The sequence below is a fragment of the Haliotis rubra genome, unplaced genomic scaffold, assembly GCF_003918875.1.
Source record: "Haliotis rubra isolate DU_JTF1 unplaced genomic scaffold, ASM391887v1 Scf402, whole genome shotgun sequence".
Classification (NCBI taxonomy): domain Eukaryota; kingdom Metazoa; phylum Mollusca; class Gastropoda; order Lepetellida; family Haliotidae; genus Haliotis; species Haliotis rubra.
Window position 1 is genome coordinate 458,294 of NW_025767083.1, and position 13,777 is coordinate 472,070.

At 42.1% G+C, this 13,777-nt stretch overlaps 1 protein-coding gene and 1 long non-coding RNA gene across 3 annotated transcripts in view; both read right to left on the minus strand.

Moving 5' to 3' along the window:
- Nucleotides 1–5,006: 5,006 nt before the first annotated feature.
- LOC124287602 lies at nucleotides 5,007–5,751 on the minus strand. Its single transcript, XR_006901289.1, has 2 exons — nucleotides 5,697–5,751; nucleotides 5,007–5,579 (listed from the first exon to the last, which is right to left on the minus strand). It is a non-coding gene; the product is annotated as an uncharacterized LOC124287602 (long non-coding RNA).
- Nucleotides 5,752–7,251: 1,500 nt separating this feature from the next.
- The window catches only part of LOC124287601 (mucin-19-like), a 41,204-nt gene continuing 34,678 nt past the window's right edge, over nucleotides 7,252–13,777 (minus strand). Inside the window, exons 8-12 of one of the 2 annotated variants that reach the window (XM_046724087.1) lie at nucleotides 13,396–13,542; nucleotides 12,688–12,811; nucleotides 10,424–10,480; nucleotides 8,086–8,484; nucleotides 7,252–8,049 (exon numbers count right to left, since the gene is read on the minus strand). In XM_046724087.1, the coding sequence (XP_046580043.1) occupies nucleotides 7,577–8,049; nucleotides 8,086–8,484; nucleotides 10,424–10,480; nucleotides 12,688–12,811; nucleotides 13,396–13,542 (1,200 nt within the window). In that variant the 3' untranslated portion in view covers nucleotides 7,252–7,576. Of the gene's footprint in view, nucleotides 8,485–10,423; nucleotides 10,481–12,687; nucleotides 12,812–13,395; nucleotides 13,543–13,777 lie in introns of both variants that reach the window. The other variant, XM_046724086.1, reaches the window with a different exon arrangement.

Consider the following 13,777-nt stretch of genomic DNA (forward strand, 5'->3'; position numbering starts at 1 on the left):
TAAAAGGGCAGGTGTTCTTGCCCGTCATCTAAGATGCCGGACTTCGCTGCTCAATGTTGTCTCGTGGGTAAGCCAGAAATCTCTCTGACTGTTGGTTCGAATCCCAGTTATCCCCGACTATGTTTGTTGGTTTGTCAGCACCATCACCGTGGCCGTGGGTTCCACCGTAGTGATGTACATCTGAGACCCGCTCACACTCAGCTGGCACGCCGTTATTGGGTTCATTTTAAAAAGCAACGTTAAACGCAAATCACTCACTCACTCACTCATCAATACATTCATCACGTGACGCAATCTTAGTTACGAGACTGAAGAAGGTGGGAATCTGTTTTCAGTTGCAGGAACACGGATATATATTTCAGGTAACCAGTGTGATACAATCAACCTCAGGCGAAATAAATCATTAAAAGCTGATGATGAGTACCAATATTAAGGTTGATGGACAATAGGTCAGAAGTACATGCACATATGGGGGCTAAGAGTGTTGCCACATATTTAATGTAAAAGTGGCCTTCCTCTGTTACCAACTCTTTCACACATATTCGTTCACCTGATGGCACACTGTCACGCTTCTAACAGACGACTCTACAAGCGTCTTGCCCTGGTTGCATTCTCTTCCCACAGAGGTTACTTGTCATATCTTCCTACGAACCTCTGTTCTAATACGGCCATATTTCCCGGTTCTCGTAAAATCCCCTATCGGCCAAAAACACTTGTTACATCGACTTAGCTTCAACCTGACTAATACAAGCAAATGTGGGGCCACAAATATAAAAAATGGAGACGCCATCGATCCGCCATTACATGACTGAGTTCTGTCTAGGTTCTAGTTTTTCCCGAAGCATACAGAAATTACCGAGGCCTTGCGAATGATCACTTTTGAAACAACGTCGCTGATTGCACAACTAAATCTGATTGCAACCAATCACGAATCCTAAACACTAGCACCATGAAAGGGCCCTATTAGAACAGAGGTTCGCAGGAAGATATGACAAGTAACCTCTGTGGGAAGAGAATGTCCCTGGATGTTACGTAGAGGATAATGTACAAGTTGTCCGGGACACTTTCTCTTGAGAACAGTGATGAAAACTTACCTACTTATTACATGGCACCTGGGTTTCAAGACATGGTGGTAGCAAGTAATACCCGTGTAGTAATAATTATTTTCTGATAGACGTGACAGACTGCAGTACGTCCATGTTAAACATACATACACTTGGTCAGAGAAAGCCCTCGTTGGGGATCACTGGGTCAGAAAGGGCACTGTTCTGTTACGTGTTTGTTCTTTGAGATCAAACGTTAAGGAGTAACTTGACATAATATTATCTTTCAGGCCTATTTTTAGTGTCTCCTGTTCGCGGGGCCAGCATGCATCATCGACTTCTCAACAATGAGAGTACGATCGATTTCTAATGCTTTATGTTTAAGAACGTAGAAAAAGATAAATATGGCATGATCTTACCGTAATCTAAGGGATTGTACAATTGATTGCCAGCAGATGACTCAGTACATTTTCCTTCAGCGTTTTTAAAAAAAACAAAAACATAAAGGAATCTTTTGTCTAAACGGATTTGGGTAGGAGTGAGATCAGGACAAAATGATTCATCTTTGATTATGCGCAAAACTAACGGTTAGATTTTTAAATGGGAATTTTTGTTACCACTCGATGGTCTGTAAAACATATTCAGTCGAATTTGCAAGTGTGAGACTTATACTCGTGGCATGTTGCTGTAAATAATATTGGAATCTCTCTGAGTCCAGTACCAGTAGCAGCCCTTGAACTATGAACCAATGTACAACAGTGGAAGTATCCATGAATTGGGGAACTGACGGTTAAAGTGTTATTAATGAGACACTGTTTTCTGGTGTGTGCAGAAATTCTGATCCTGTATACTGTGAGGACTGCCGCCTTGGTGCAACAGCTGCCAGGTTTAACACTCCTCTCGCTGCTCAGAGTCAATCGCTTTGTCACCCAGGAACCCTTGGACATGGATTAGAGTCGCAGATTCACTATAATAATGATTCGTTAAATCCTTATTCATGAGCACAGTATCCGCTTGTTTAATCCAACGTGATAAAAATGTGTGTAACGGGCTTTTCTCGGACTAACTTGCTGTGTTGTAACTAACATTCACACATGATGTTTATAAGTTTTTTGTTTCCTGGATCATAACATTCAAGACCTTATAATAAGGCTTTCAAAATAGTTTAATGCAGACAGTTAGAGGACACTTCAAAGTGGCGCATCATTGACAAAAATATGTCCGATTTCTCTGTGCCTTTCTATTTGAATAATGAACTTGCCATGTGGTGGTTGCCACGAAGCAGGATAAGCCTAGTTTTACACGAACATCGTGTATCATCTCGGTTATTGTATTTGGTCTCTGCTTGAAACACTTGTTTATCATGCTTATGGAAAGGGATATCTCTCTTTGGTAATTCCATAGTTTGGGTCTACCAAAACCCTGAATAAAGTGACTATGAAACAAACGTAGCACCTGTCCAGCTGACGCTTATACGCCGATACCAACACAATAAGAAAGTCACATACTATAGTATCTAAGCAAATATAATATTGCTGACCTAATATATTTTCAAATGAAAATCAAACACAATCAGCTGAGAGGCAGAGGTTGCTTTGGTCCTCGGTGTATGTTAGGGAAGAAATCAGCCAGTGGAATCCGTCACTGTACGCATGGCTTCTTGGCAGAGATTTTGGCGTGACCAAGGCATAGCAGAACAACGTTCACATACAACATAAAACAGCAGTATGAAAAAACAACAACTTTATTGTCAAGATAAACAACTTTATATGTACAGTGGTAAGATGCAACACAACAGGATATTTGTTTTACATATTTCGCCTCAAACAAGGCTTGTGCCAAGCGAGTTAGAGACACGGTCGAGAGACAAAACGTGGAGGTTCATCGAACCGGATACTGGATGTGTAAAAAATGGATTTGTGGTTAAAAGTACTTATTTTCTGTCGTCGTGTAGATTTAACAGCGCCCCAGAAGTAAAGTTTATGATTTCCCTTTTCAATATATATGAAGACTTAACATTGATATGAAGAATGGACGTTTACATGTAATTCCTCAATTTACCATGTGACTAACTTTTGTTAACCATCGGTTTCAACATGGAGTCGTATCAGCCCAATGTGGGGGGACAGTCGTGGTGCCCAGTGCCGACATATCAGGAAACATATCAGGGAGCATAACTGGGAACAAGGGGACGCAACTCTGCAAATAAATCGCGGCGTCTTAAACCATAGGTCAAAGATAGATGTTAAAGAGAAAAGTACTGAAAATAGAAGTGGAGATGTAATATTTGTAAAACAAGTGAACAAATATGGTGACAGTCATGTCGAGATAGCTACATATATGTCGAGATAGCCATATGTTAAACTATAGAAGAAGTGATGTAACTAAAGTCGACCATTCAAACACAACAGATATAGATTTGCACTTAAATAAAACACAAACATAAATGTCTACAAACATCCCATCGTCGTTTTTGTTTCGTTCTTCAAAAGATGTGGTTGAAAGTAGATCAGTATAAGGCTACCTGCAGGGCCCCTTTAAAAACGTGGAGCTAGTCGTACTGTGTCATGCCGCTATCTACATACAATTCACGTAGGGACATCGTTTGTGTGCAAATGGGTTGAGGAAACCGTCCAACAATCTACGCGATCTTTGTCAAATCAATAACGCCTTTCCTGCCTTACACATAAAGCTTATTGTCAGGTCCAAGTCAAAAGCAAACTGGACAGATGCCATTAATGGACTCCTTGAAACTACTGTCCATCCCGAAATGGCTTCATTATCACTTCTTACATTTCATTTGGACGTTTCATTCCGTGTTTCCAAATCTTTACTGTATTTTGATTTACCCGTTATGAAGCTGTAGAGCTTCTGTCTTCTTCCAAGGGTAGACTATATGAGCGAAATTTGAAATGAGATTGTGATCAATGATTCATTGTTTATTGATCCCTGCCGGTATAACTCGGCTGACATCAAAGCTTAATGACTGTAGGGATGAGTGAAGTGCTTAATTTATTGCATTCCACGATAGACAATGGATAATGTCAACTCTCCAAGACCCAGTTAGAGACGACAGTGGTCTATGTTAGCAATATCGATTAGATTGTATTTCTCACGGTGTAATATATAATGTATCACTGGCCTTTCATATACGTTTCAAAGGTATTTGTTCCTTGCGCCAATATAAAATCTGTTTCGTAGGTCATCAAGATTAGTGACGTTTTAGATTACATTGGAAAGAAGCTTGTCGTTACTGTCAGTATTGACAGGAACTTGACAACAACAAAACAATCAACTCAACGTGAGCTCGTGGCACATGGAGACGTGTCAAAACAAGTAGCAATTGATAAGTAACATAACAAATTACAAGTCACAACGTCAGAATTTAACATTATTGCACGGCAACCAAAACACTGGTGTATAGAAACAAACAAAAGCAAGATAGATGCCATCTTAAGAACAAGGTTAAAACTACGACTTAAAAAGTACAACCATAAACCGTCTATATACACAAGTATTGCGGCCAAGTAACCACGCGCTACACACTAACTGTGACATCGGTGTGTTTGTGCGACTGTTTTCAAAATGAAGTACGTTGCCGACGTTGCGTACAATTTCCACTAAAGGTTCAAGATCAGGAATGCATTTGTGTCGATCGTGTCAGTCTACAAGGACAAGTCTTTTTGGTGACGGAAAGGGCTGAATGGTGCAGCAACAGGAGGCTCTTTCCAAGAAAACCATTTTTCAATCAGAACGATCACGGCGACAATACACGTCCACCAACATCAGATCTCCATGTGGCATCTACATGTTTGATTCCAGAAAACGGAAATGATCCATCAAAACCACAAGGGAGGCAACTCAAGCTGTAATAGCCTCTCTCACTTCTCTGCATCGACTTGTTTCATATGTAATGCGTTTCCCATAAGATAGAAATTATAGGCATAGAAATACACGCATAGATATATTTAAGCGTGTTTTATATACAAATTGTAATAATGTTAGACATAAGACCAGTAGATACCAGTAGACAGTCGTCACGACCAGTAGTTGGTGTCAAACTTAGCATATACACAGTGCACATTAATATCACAAATCTCATCTTTCAATAGTCTAAGATATTTGACTATAGTTACATGTAAAGCATACCTTTATGTATTTTATGTACACAAAGAACTGGCTTATTGAAGGCACGTCACGATAAACACACCATATTCACTTCTGGCCATTGCTGAAAAGCACGTGCTTGAACATTTGTAAATCCTGTAAAACTACAGGTAAACTGAACACATAACACCGGAAGTAGTACCCCCGACAATCAAGGGTCTCCAACACTGGATAACCGAGGGTGCAGTAGGTGTGTGTATATAGGTTTATTTAGTTGATAAATGGGTGTAGGGGACGAACGACCGCATCAGAATTTAGAAGTGTGGCCGGCCAACACTGACACTAACACCCATCCCTTCATCTACTTCAGGCGCAGAAGCTATGCCAGCCAGACTTTACTGGGTGTCGTTTAGTTGTAAAACATACTACCTTTAGAAGTGTGGCCGGCCAACACTGACACTAACACCTATCCCTTCATCTACTTCAGGCGCAGAAGCTATGCCAGCCAGACTCTACTGGGTGTCGTTTATTTGTAAAACATACTACCTTTACTAATCAGCAGTTTACACATGGTGAGCGAAGTAACATTTGTTTTTAACTGTCTCCTTCCTGGATAGTTTCCCCATTCGACAATTCAATAGCTGCAAGGATTCCTTTGTAGAAAAAAATATATTCACATCTTTCACTTATTTCATATTTCCGCCACTCAGCCATACCCATCTGAATGTTTCTGTATATAATAGACCCAGGTTGTCTGAGAATCGATTGCGTTGTCTGCTGTTGTGATATGGATAATAGTTCCTCCCCTTTACAGTCGTGCATATTTAGCCTGAACAATAAACAAACAGTCACTTATTCCCACCATCCCGTTGTTCTCAACCACGACCAATCACATTGTAAATTAAAGAGTTCTTTGACTCTCATACATACCTACCTCCCTGACAATCTGACCCTCATGGAAGGTCGCGTCAGGTGAAACTTGAAACTCATTTTCAGTGAAGGATGCGTGATTTTTGGGCCAATCCGTTGTCAGTGTGTCTAAAACAATACTTCATTTCTTTTCTATCTTGATTATAACATTACAACGCATTCAAACATACTTGCAGTTGCCTGAAATAGGCAATGCTACGGCCAATGGGATAGAATGAATTGTCGTGACGTATATTCAAGATAAATAACAAATATTATTCACTTGTCGGGACGTTATTCATGCATATCCATTATAGGTAGTGCACACACGAATTTCCTGATATTGTTATTGCAACTGCAAATATCAGGGTCAAGTCAGAATAAAAGAATATATTTACCTTAAACATATAGATGACTTAATTCATATTCCTCGTGATATGTGTGAACACAACACTTAACTTTCAAGTGTGTGTGTATTGATGTGTGCGTGTGCATGTGTGTGTGTGCGTGTGTGTGTGTGTGTGTGTGTGTGTGTGTGTGTGTGTGTGTGTGTGTGTGTGTGTGTGTGTAGGGGACATATGTATGCATGTGTGTGTGTGTGTGTGTGTGGTCTTTGTTTGTAAGCGTGTGTGCGTTTAAGTATGTGTGCGCCTAAGTGTGTGATTTGAAGTGTACCTCCCTCAACTACAGGCGCTGAATATCACAGATACATACTTATATGTACATTGTTGAAGAATTACCACGTTGATTTTTCATCACACACATCTTTGTGTCTTCGTTCGGTTTCATATTTATTATGAAATTACTAATATATTCAATTGTTTTAGATATCGGTATTATATTTCTGACATCAGGTATCAGTGAGTACTCATTTTCTGACATTCGGATTACAATTATTGATATCTTAAAATGTTATGGTGATATCAAGAAAATATTCAGGATATCTCTAAAAGCGTTACGATGTCAATAAAACAAATACTATCCTACTGTACATAACCAGTTTAGAAATTAATTCGCGATATCATAAATCTATTCAAGATATCTTGAAATACACATCCACAAATGCATTTCAGATACCAATAACTCCTTTAGATTATATTTTAATTCCTTTCAGTTACCAATAACTTATTACTGATAACTGCATTTATTTAAGACATCAAGAAGTGAATTACTGATATTATCTTCAACTCAGTTCCAGGTATCTTGAATTTATTTCAGGACATCTTAAAAAGAGTTGACGACATCAGTAATGTCTTAATAAATGTGATTACTGCTTGCCATACATTGGACTTCTGTAAACTTCTGACCTCATACTTGTATCAGCCTGATTTATAAAAATATATTTACAATCACAATCTGTACATTAAAGGCCTTGAAACTTTCAAAATAGACAGTTCTCACCAATAACACCACCACAACACAACACAACAACCTGTATTGTGCTCTCTTGAGTTCAATTAGTCGTCGAACAACGGTTTACCACAAATCACAAATCCACATCACAAACATATACTGCTTCACGCCTTGCCAAAGAAGGAGCTGACGTTGGACTTGAGGAGATGTAGGTGTGTCATGATGGAAAGAGCGTCAAGTAGTATAAAGGTGACTCCAATTAAACTCAACAGAATGCAGGCGGCATAACCACCTGCTGAAGCTGACTGCCGTTCATCGGAAGCGCTCTCCTTCTTCCTGATAGTGGCGGACAGGTTCTTGGTGTCCACGTGAAGCTCCTCCGACACCTTCTCGGCTCTCTCGACTGCCGCCTCCAATGGAGTCTGATTCGGCTTCAGCGGAGGTGGCTTACAACGGCATGTACATGCTTCGTAGATCAAACGCCCGTCTTTGCTGTAAAATACCACTGGACCAGAGCTGGTTGGCCTTCCCCCTGTACCGCCTCCGGGGCTAGTTGTTGTTGTTCCACCCCCGGAACCAACAGTAGCACTGGATGTAGGTCCTGCTGTAGCTCCCGTCGTCGCACCCGCTGTCGCACCTGCGGTCGCACCTGCTGTTGCTCCCGTCGTCGCACCTGCTGTTGCACCTGCAGTTGCACCTGCTGTTGCTCCCGTGGTTGCACTCGGTGTCATACTTGCAGTAGCTCCTGGCGTCGCACCTGCCGTCGCACCCATTGTCCCACTGGCTGTATCCCCAGCTGTTCCACCAGCTGTGCTTCCACCATCAGGAGTTGCACCAGCTGTTGCGCCCGCTGTTGCTGTGGGGTTGATCGTCGTCTGGGCGGCGTTATCACTGCTGGTAGCAGGTATGTCCGGTGCAGTTGAAGACATGTCCATCGAGGTAGACATCATGGGGCTGGAGTCTATAGGTGATGAGTCCATGGTTGACATCTCGGCAGACGTAGACATGTCAATACTAGATGACTCTAACATAGATGACTCAACAGTCGAGGACAAGATGGAGGATGAGCTTTCTGGAAAGAAAAGTGTTATTGGGACCTCATGCGATTAAGTGAGTTAAATTGGTTAATGCCACAATCTGCAATATTCCAGCCATAACACGATGGTCGTAAAATGTTTATATCCCAGTATTCGCAATACAAACCCATGACTGAGAGCATGAGTAACGATCTACGAGCCTAACCACCCAATCCCAATTGTACTTCAAACTAGGATACACCGTCATACATAAATATGCATTACTGTGTACATCTAGCCATCTCTTCATTCCCCTAGAATACATCTGCTATTCGGGACAATGACTTTGATTTGTTGCTGTGAGGAATAGCACTCCGTTTTCATCATCAACTTAAACCGGGAGTGTGAGTTTGTGGGTTGCTGTTTGTGATGTAGCTTGATGTGAAGGGAAAGCCTGAATTGATGCAGGTTCCGGACGTTCAAACAGTTGGTCATTCCTAGCATTTGAATCTACATAATGCGATAAACAGTAGTATTTGTTCTTGGGCAACCCATCACATCGTCATCCAGAGAACCCAAAACATCCTCGCACAGAAACAGAACCCATCACTCCTTCTCATACACAAAGGTGGCGATGGGGCAGCCCAGTGGTTAAATCGTTCGCTCGCCACGTCGAAGACCCGGGTTTGATTCCCCAGATGGATAGAATGTGTGAAAAGCCCATTTCTAGTGTCCCCCGCCGTTATATTGTTGGAATATTGTGTAAAACCATACTCACTCACTCACTGATACACACAGACAGAACTCATCACAACCTCACACACAGAGAGGACTTCAGTGAGACAGAAGCTAGCACACCCCAGCACATGAAGAGAACTCTAGACATCCTCACAGAAATACTGACTGACTGACTGAGTTTGGTTTTACGCCGCTTTTAGCAATATTCCAGCAACATCAGGGCGGGGGACACCAGAAATGGGCTTCACACATTGTGCCCATGTGGGGATTCGAACGCGGGTCTTCGGCGTGACGAGCCAACGCTTTAACCATTAGGCTACCCCACCGCCCCCTCACAGAAATAATCCATCACATCCTCATAAACAGGAAGAGGCCACTACACCATAAGTGAGAGAACGCAACAGGGTCACACAGGGATGACAGAACCAATCACGCTGACACAGGGATAGAACCAATCACGCTGACACAGGGATAGAACCAATCACGCTGACACAGGGATAGAACCAATCACGCTCACACAGGGATAGAACCAGTCACGCTCTCACAGGGATAGAACCAATCATCCTCTCACAGGGATAGAACCAATCATGCTCACACAGGGATAGAACCAATCACGCTCACACAGGGATAGAACCAATCACGCTGAGACATGAATAGACCCGATCGCGCTCACACAGGGATAGAACCAATCACGCTCTCACAGGGATGATAGAACCAATCACCCTCTCACAGGGATAGAACCAATCACGCTCTCACAGGGATAGAACCAATCACGCTTTCACAGGGATGATAGAACCAATCACACCCTCACAGGGATGATAGAACCAATCACTCTCACACGGGGATAGAACCAATCACGCTCTCACATGGATGATAGAACCAATCACGCTCTCACAGGGATGATAGAACCAAACACGCACACACTGTGATATCACTCTCACACGGGGATAGAACCAATCACGCTGACACAGGGATAGAACCAATCACACTGACACAGGGATAGAACCAATCACGCTGACACAGGGATAGAACCAATCACGCTGACACAGGGATAGAACCAATCACGCTCACACAGGATAGAACCAATCACGCTGACACAGGGATAGAACCAATCACTCTCACACAGGTGTAGAACCAATCACGCTGACACGGGGATAGAACCAATCACGCTCACACATCTTTACATCATCACACAGAGAGACAACCCATCATATTCTCCCACAATGCGAGACGAGGTGATATTTAATATGTGCCTACCTGGAATGGTCCACGTCCCTCTGATGACGAACATTCCTCCAACACTGACCACGTTACCTGCAACAGTTATACAGCATGGTAATGGCATATCACATTGTTAGAGATACGGACATCTTGGTCCGACGTCAAGCTCCTTACAGCGACAGCTCTCTTGACTGTAGCTACCCCAGTCAGAGCTTCCCACTGTGCTAGGCGACCTACATTCATACATGGAGATGAACTCCCCTCTGACCGCTAGGTTTTCAAACATGCCGAGTACACTCGACTTAATAATTTTCTTCAATTTAATTCAATTTCATTTAATAAATCCCTCATACAGTGAAATTAGAATGGATAATATGTGTGCTTTCCTGTTAGTTTTCAAGTTTGAATCAATCTTAGGACAAACAGACAAACGTAAATCCATCTGAGAAATAATTAATTTGTCGCAAACGTTACACACTTCACTTGTTTTCTTCACGGTCCCAAAACATGCACACAAATATATATTTACTATATTACGTATTGGAGGGACTGTTTCAAGTGCTTTGTTACAGGCGCTTTGTACGCTGGTGGAAGCGATGCCATCCAAGCGTCACGCGCTGGGAAAGAAGCTTTGGCCGTTATTACAAAGGGAGACTACTCTAGTATTTTTATAACAAATGTCATTGGGCGGAAATAGGCCTCTTATTGGCCCACGTCGCCCTAAAACTATAAAACCAACCAGCCAACAAATGTCATTGCGATAGTGCAAGCAACCCGAGTTGCCAACGTTGAAGACCAGGGGATATTATTGCACCAAGTGAACACTTGACATTCCTAAATACAGCTTGTTGTCAGTAGAGTATATGTGAACACTGTCGACTGGAAGATAATGAACATGTTTTGGGAACATTTTGTTTGTTTTAACACGATAATTAGAATGTAATTAGTGTCACAATAGCTGCAGTAATAGCTGTAGTAGCCCTAGTAGCCATTGCAGCTAATGGTAGATAAGCAGTAGCAGTGGTAGGTGGGTGGTAGATACGGTAGTAGCAGTATAGTTCGTTTTGAGATTATTTGTAGCGATTGCCAGTGGCAGCAAATTACTGAAACGCTCCTACAATATCGAGCGCGCTGTCGCGGCCAGATTTTAACCGGAAGTCTGATGTAAAGCCTCGGCCAACCCTCACAACTCGCCTCATCACTCGCCTCACCACTCGCCCCTTTCCATAACTGCTAAAGAAACCCGTCATCCTATTTCATGAGTCCATCGTCGACAGGTTTTAATCTTCAAAATGTTTCTACTATTTATTGTATGGCTTGTTTTCGTCACGATATGGCTGCAATATTGCCGATGTGACGTTAAATATTCACTCACTCACTCACTCACTATTTCATGAGGGAAGATACGACAAACCAGTAAGAGTTAGTTTGAGATACTTTGATAATCATAATCCCAAGTAATCAAATATGATATAGCAGCATGTGATCATTTAAGAATAACAATATATATATGTCATCATTTTGACATTACCACGTACATAGATATCAGAATTGTGTTGCATGAATTTAAATCATCAATGAAGATAGGGTCATGCATCCCGTGAGATTGAAATCCAAACATAAAGGTTTATCTGTTTTCCAGTTGGGCACTCGTCAACTCGTCAACTTTAACCTTAAATATTGTGTATACTATTCTCTATTTTATCATTTGTTTATAAATAGAATCTATGCTTATAGAAGAAAACATAGAGAAATATAGACCCTAAACTGTAACTTACACTTTGAAATGTAGGCATTGCTTCCTGCCAGCTTCCAAAACATTTCCGGATTCAGAATAAGCAGCGAAAGTAGGCATTCGTGCGTGCCGTGACTTAATGGTTTGATTAATTGTGTTGCTTTGATCACTGGGCGATCCATATGATTCGTTGATCGGCCACTGACCTTGAATGGTCACACACTGATTTTACAATTTAGGTACAGATGTAGGGTTGGGTTTTGTAGTAGTAGTAGTAGTAGTAGTAGTAGTAGTAGTAGTAGTAGTAGTAGTAGTAGTAGTAGTAGCATCAGTAGTAGTAGTAGTAGTAGTTGTAGTAGTCGTAGTAGCAGCAGCAGTAGTAGTAGAGGTAATAGTAGTAGTAGTAGAATCAGTAGTAGGTGTAGTAGTAGTAGTAGTAGTAGTAGTAGTAGTAGTAGTAGTAGTAGTAGTAGTAGTAGTAGCAGCAGCAGCAGCAGCAGCAGTAGTAGTAGTAGAAGCAGAAGTAGTAGAACAAGAAGTAGTAGAGGTTGTAATCGTAACGTACCCGTCGGCCCTAGTATGGAGATGGTGGCGCGGGGGTAGGTGTAGTTGTTGTCCCCGGGCTCCAGTATAACACAGCCACTTTTAATGGCGCTGAACGTCTCCACCTCCCCTTTCCCGTCAAGCACCTGCCGGCAGACAACCAAACTGAGAGTAGGTAAATGCATTCTGTCATATTTTCTCACATACTAGCTATATGGCGGCGGTATGTAGATAATCGAGTCTGGACCCGACAATCCAGTGATCAACAGCATGAGCATCGATCTACGCAATTGGGATACGATGACATGATTCCACCAAGTGACATGAGTCCACCGAGCCTGACCCACCGATCCCGTTACTCGCCTCTTACGACAAGCATGGATTACTGAAGATCAGTTATAACCCGGATCTTCACGGGTTTGTGGAGGCAGGACTTTTCAAGATAGTTTGCGTGTACACGTACTAGTATTGGATTATAGTGAGTGAGTGAGTTTACTTTTACGCCACTCTTAGCAATATTCCAGCAATATCACTGCGGGGACACCAGAAATGTGCCTCACATATTTTACCCATGTGGGAATCGAACCCGGGGAGAGGAGCAATAAGGCCAGTATTATATTTAAAAGTTGAGCCGGTGCTAGAGAGACAACTGCACTGGTACCGACTGTGGGTTAGGTGTATTAGGCGTGCTAGGTGTACTTGGTGTACTGGGTGTACGGGGTGTACTCACGGCATGGAGAAACCCGGAGGTCGTGGAGCAGGAACTAGACATCATCAGGTTGTACGTGGGGGGCATCACGTCAAAGTACAAGTTGGTCAGCTGACATTCTTCCTCCTCAACAACCAGTGCGCCGCTCACAAACGCTGTTGTTTCGAACTGCAATATATATCATAAACACCATCTTTGGCGAACGCTTTGACAATAAAACATTAAAGAGATCCAATGTATTGTTTACGGGTTCCATAAGAATTTAGTTCTAAAACGATTGTACGTTTCAGGTTTTAAATAACAATAGAGATCTACGACGGACATCATTCTTGTAACTGGTGCGTGTAATTTGGACATGTCAATGACATATCTACCATAACACGTTGCTGATTATTGCAGCCTT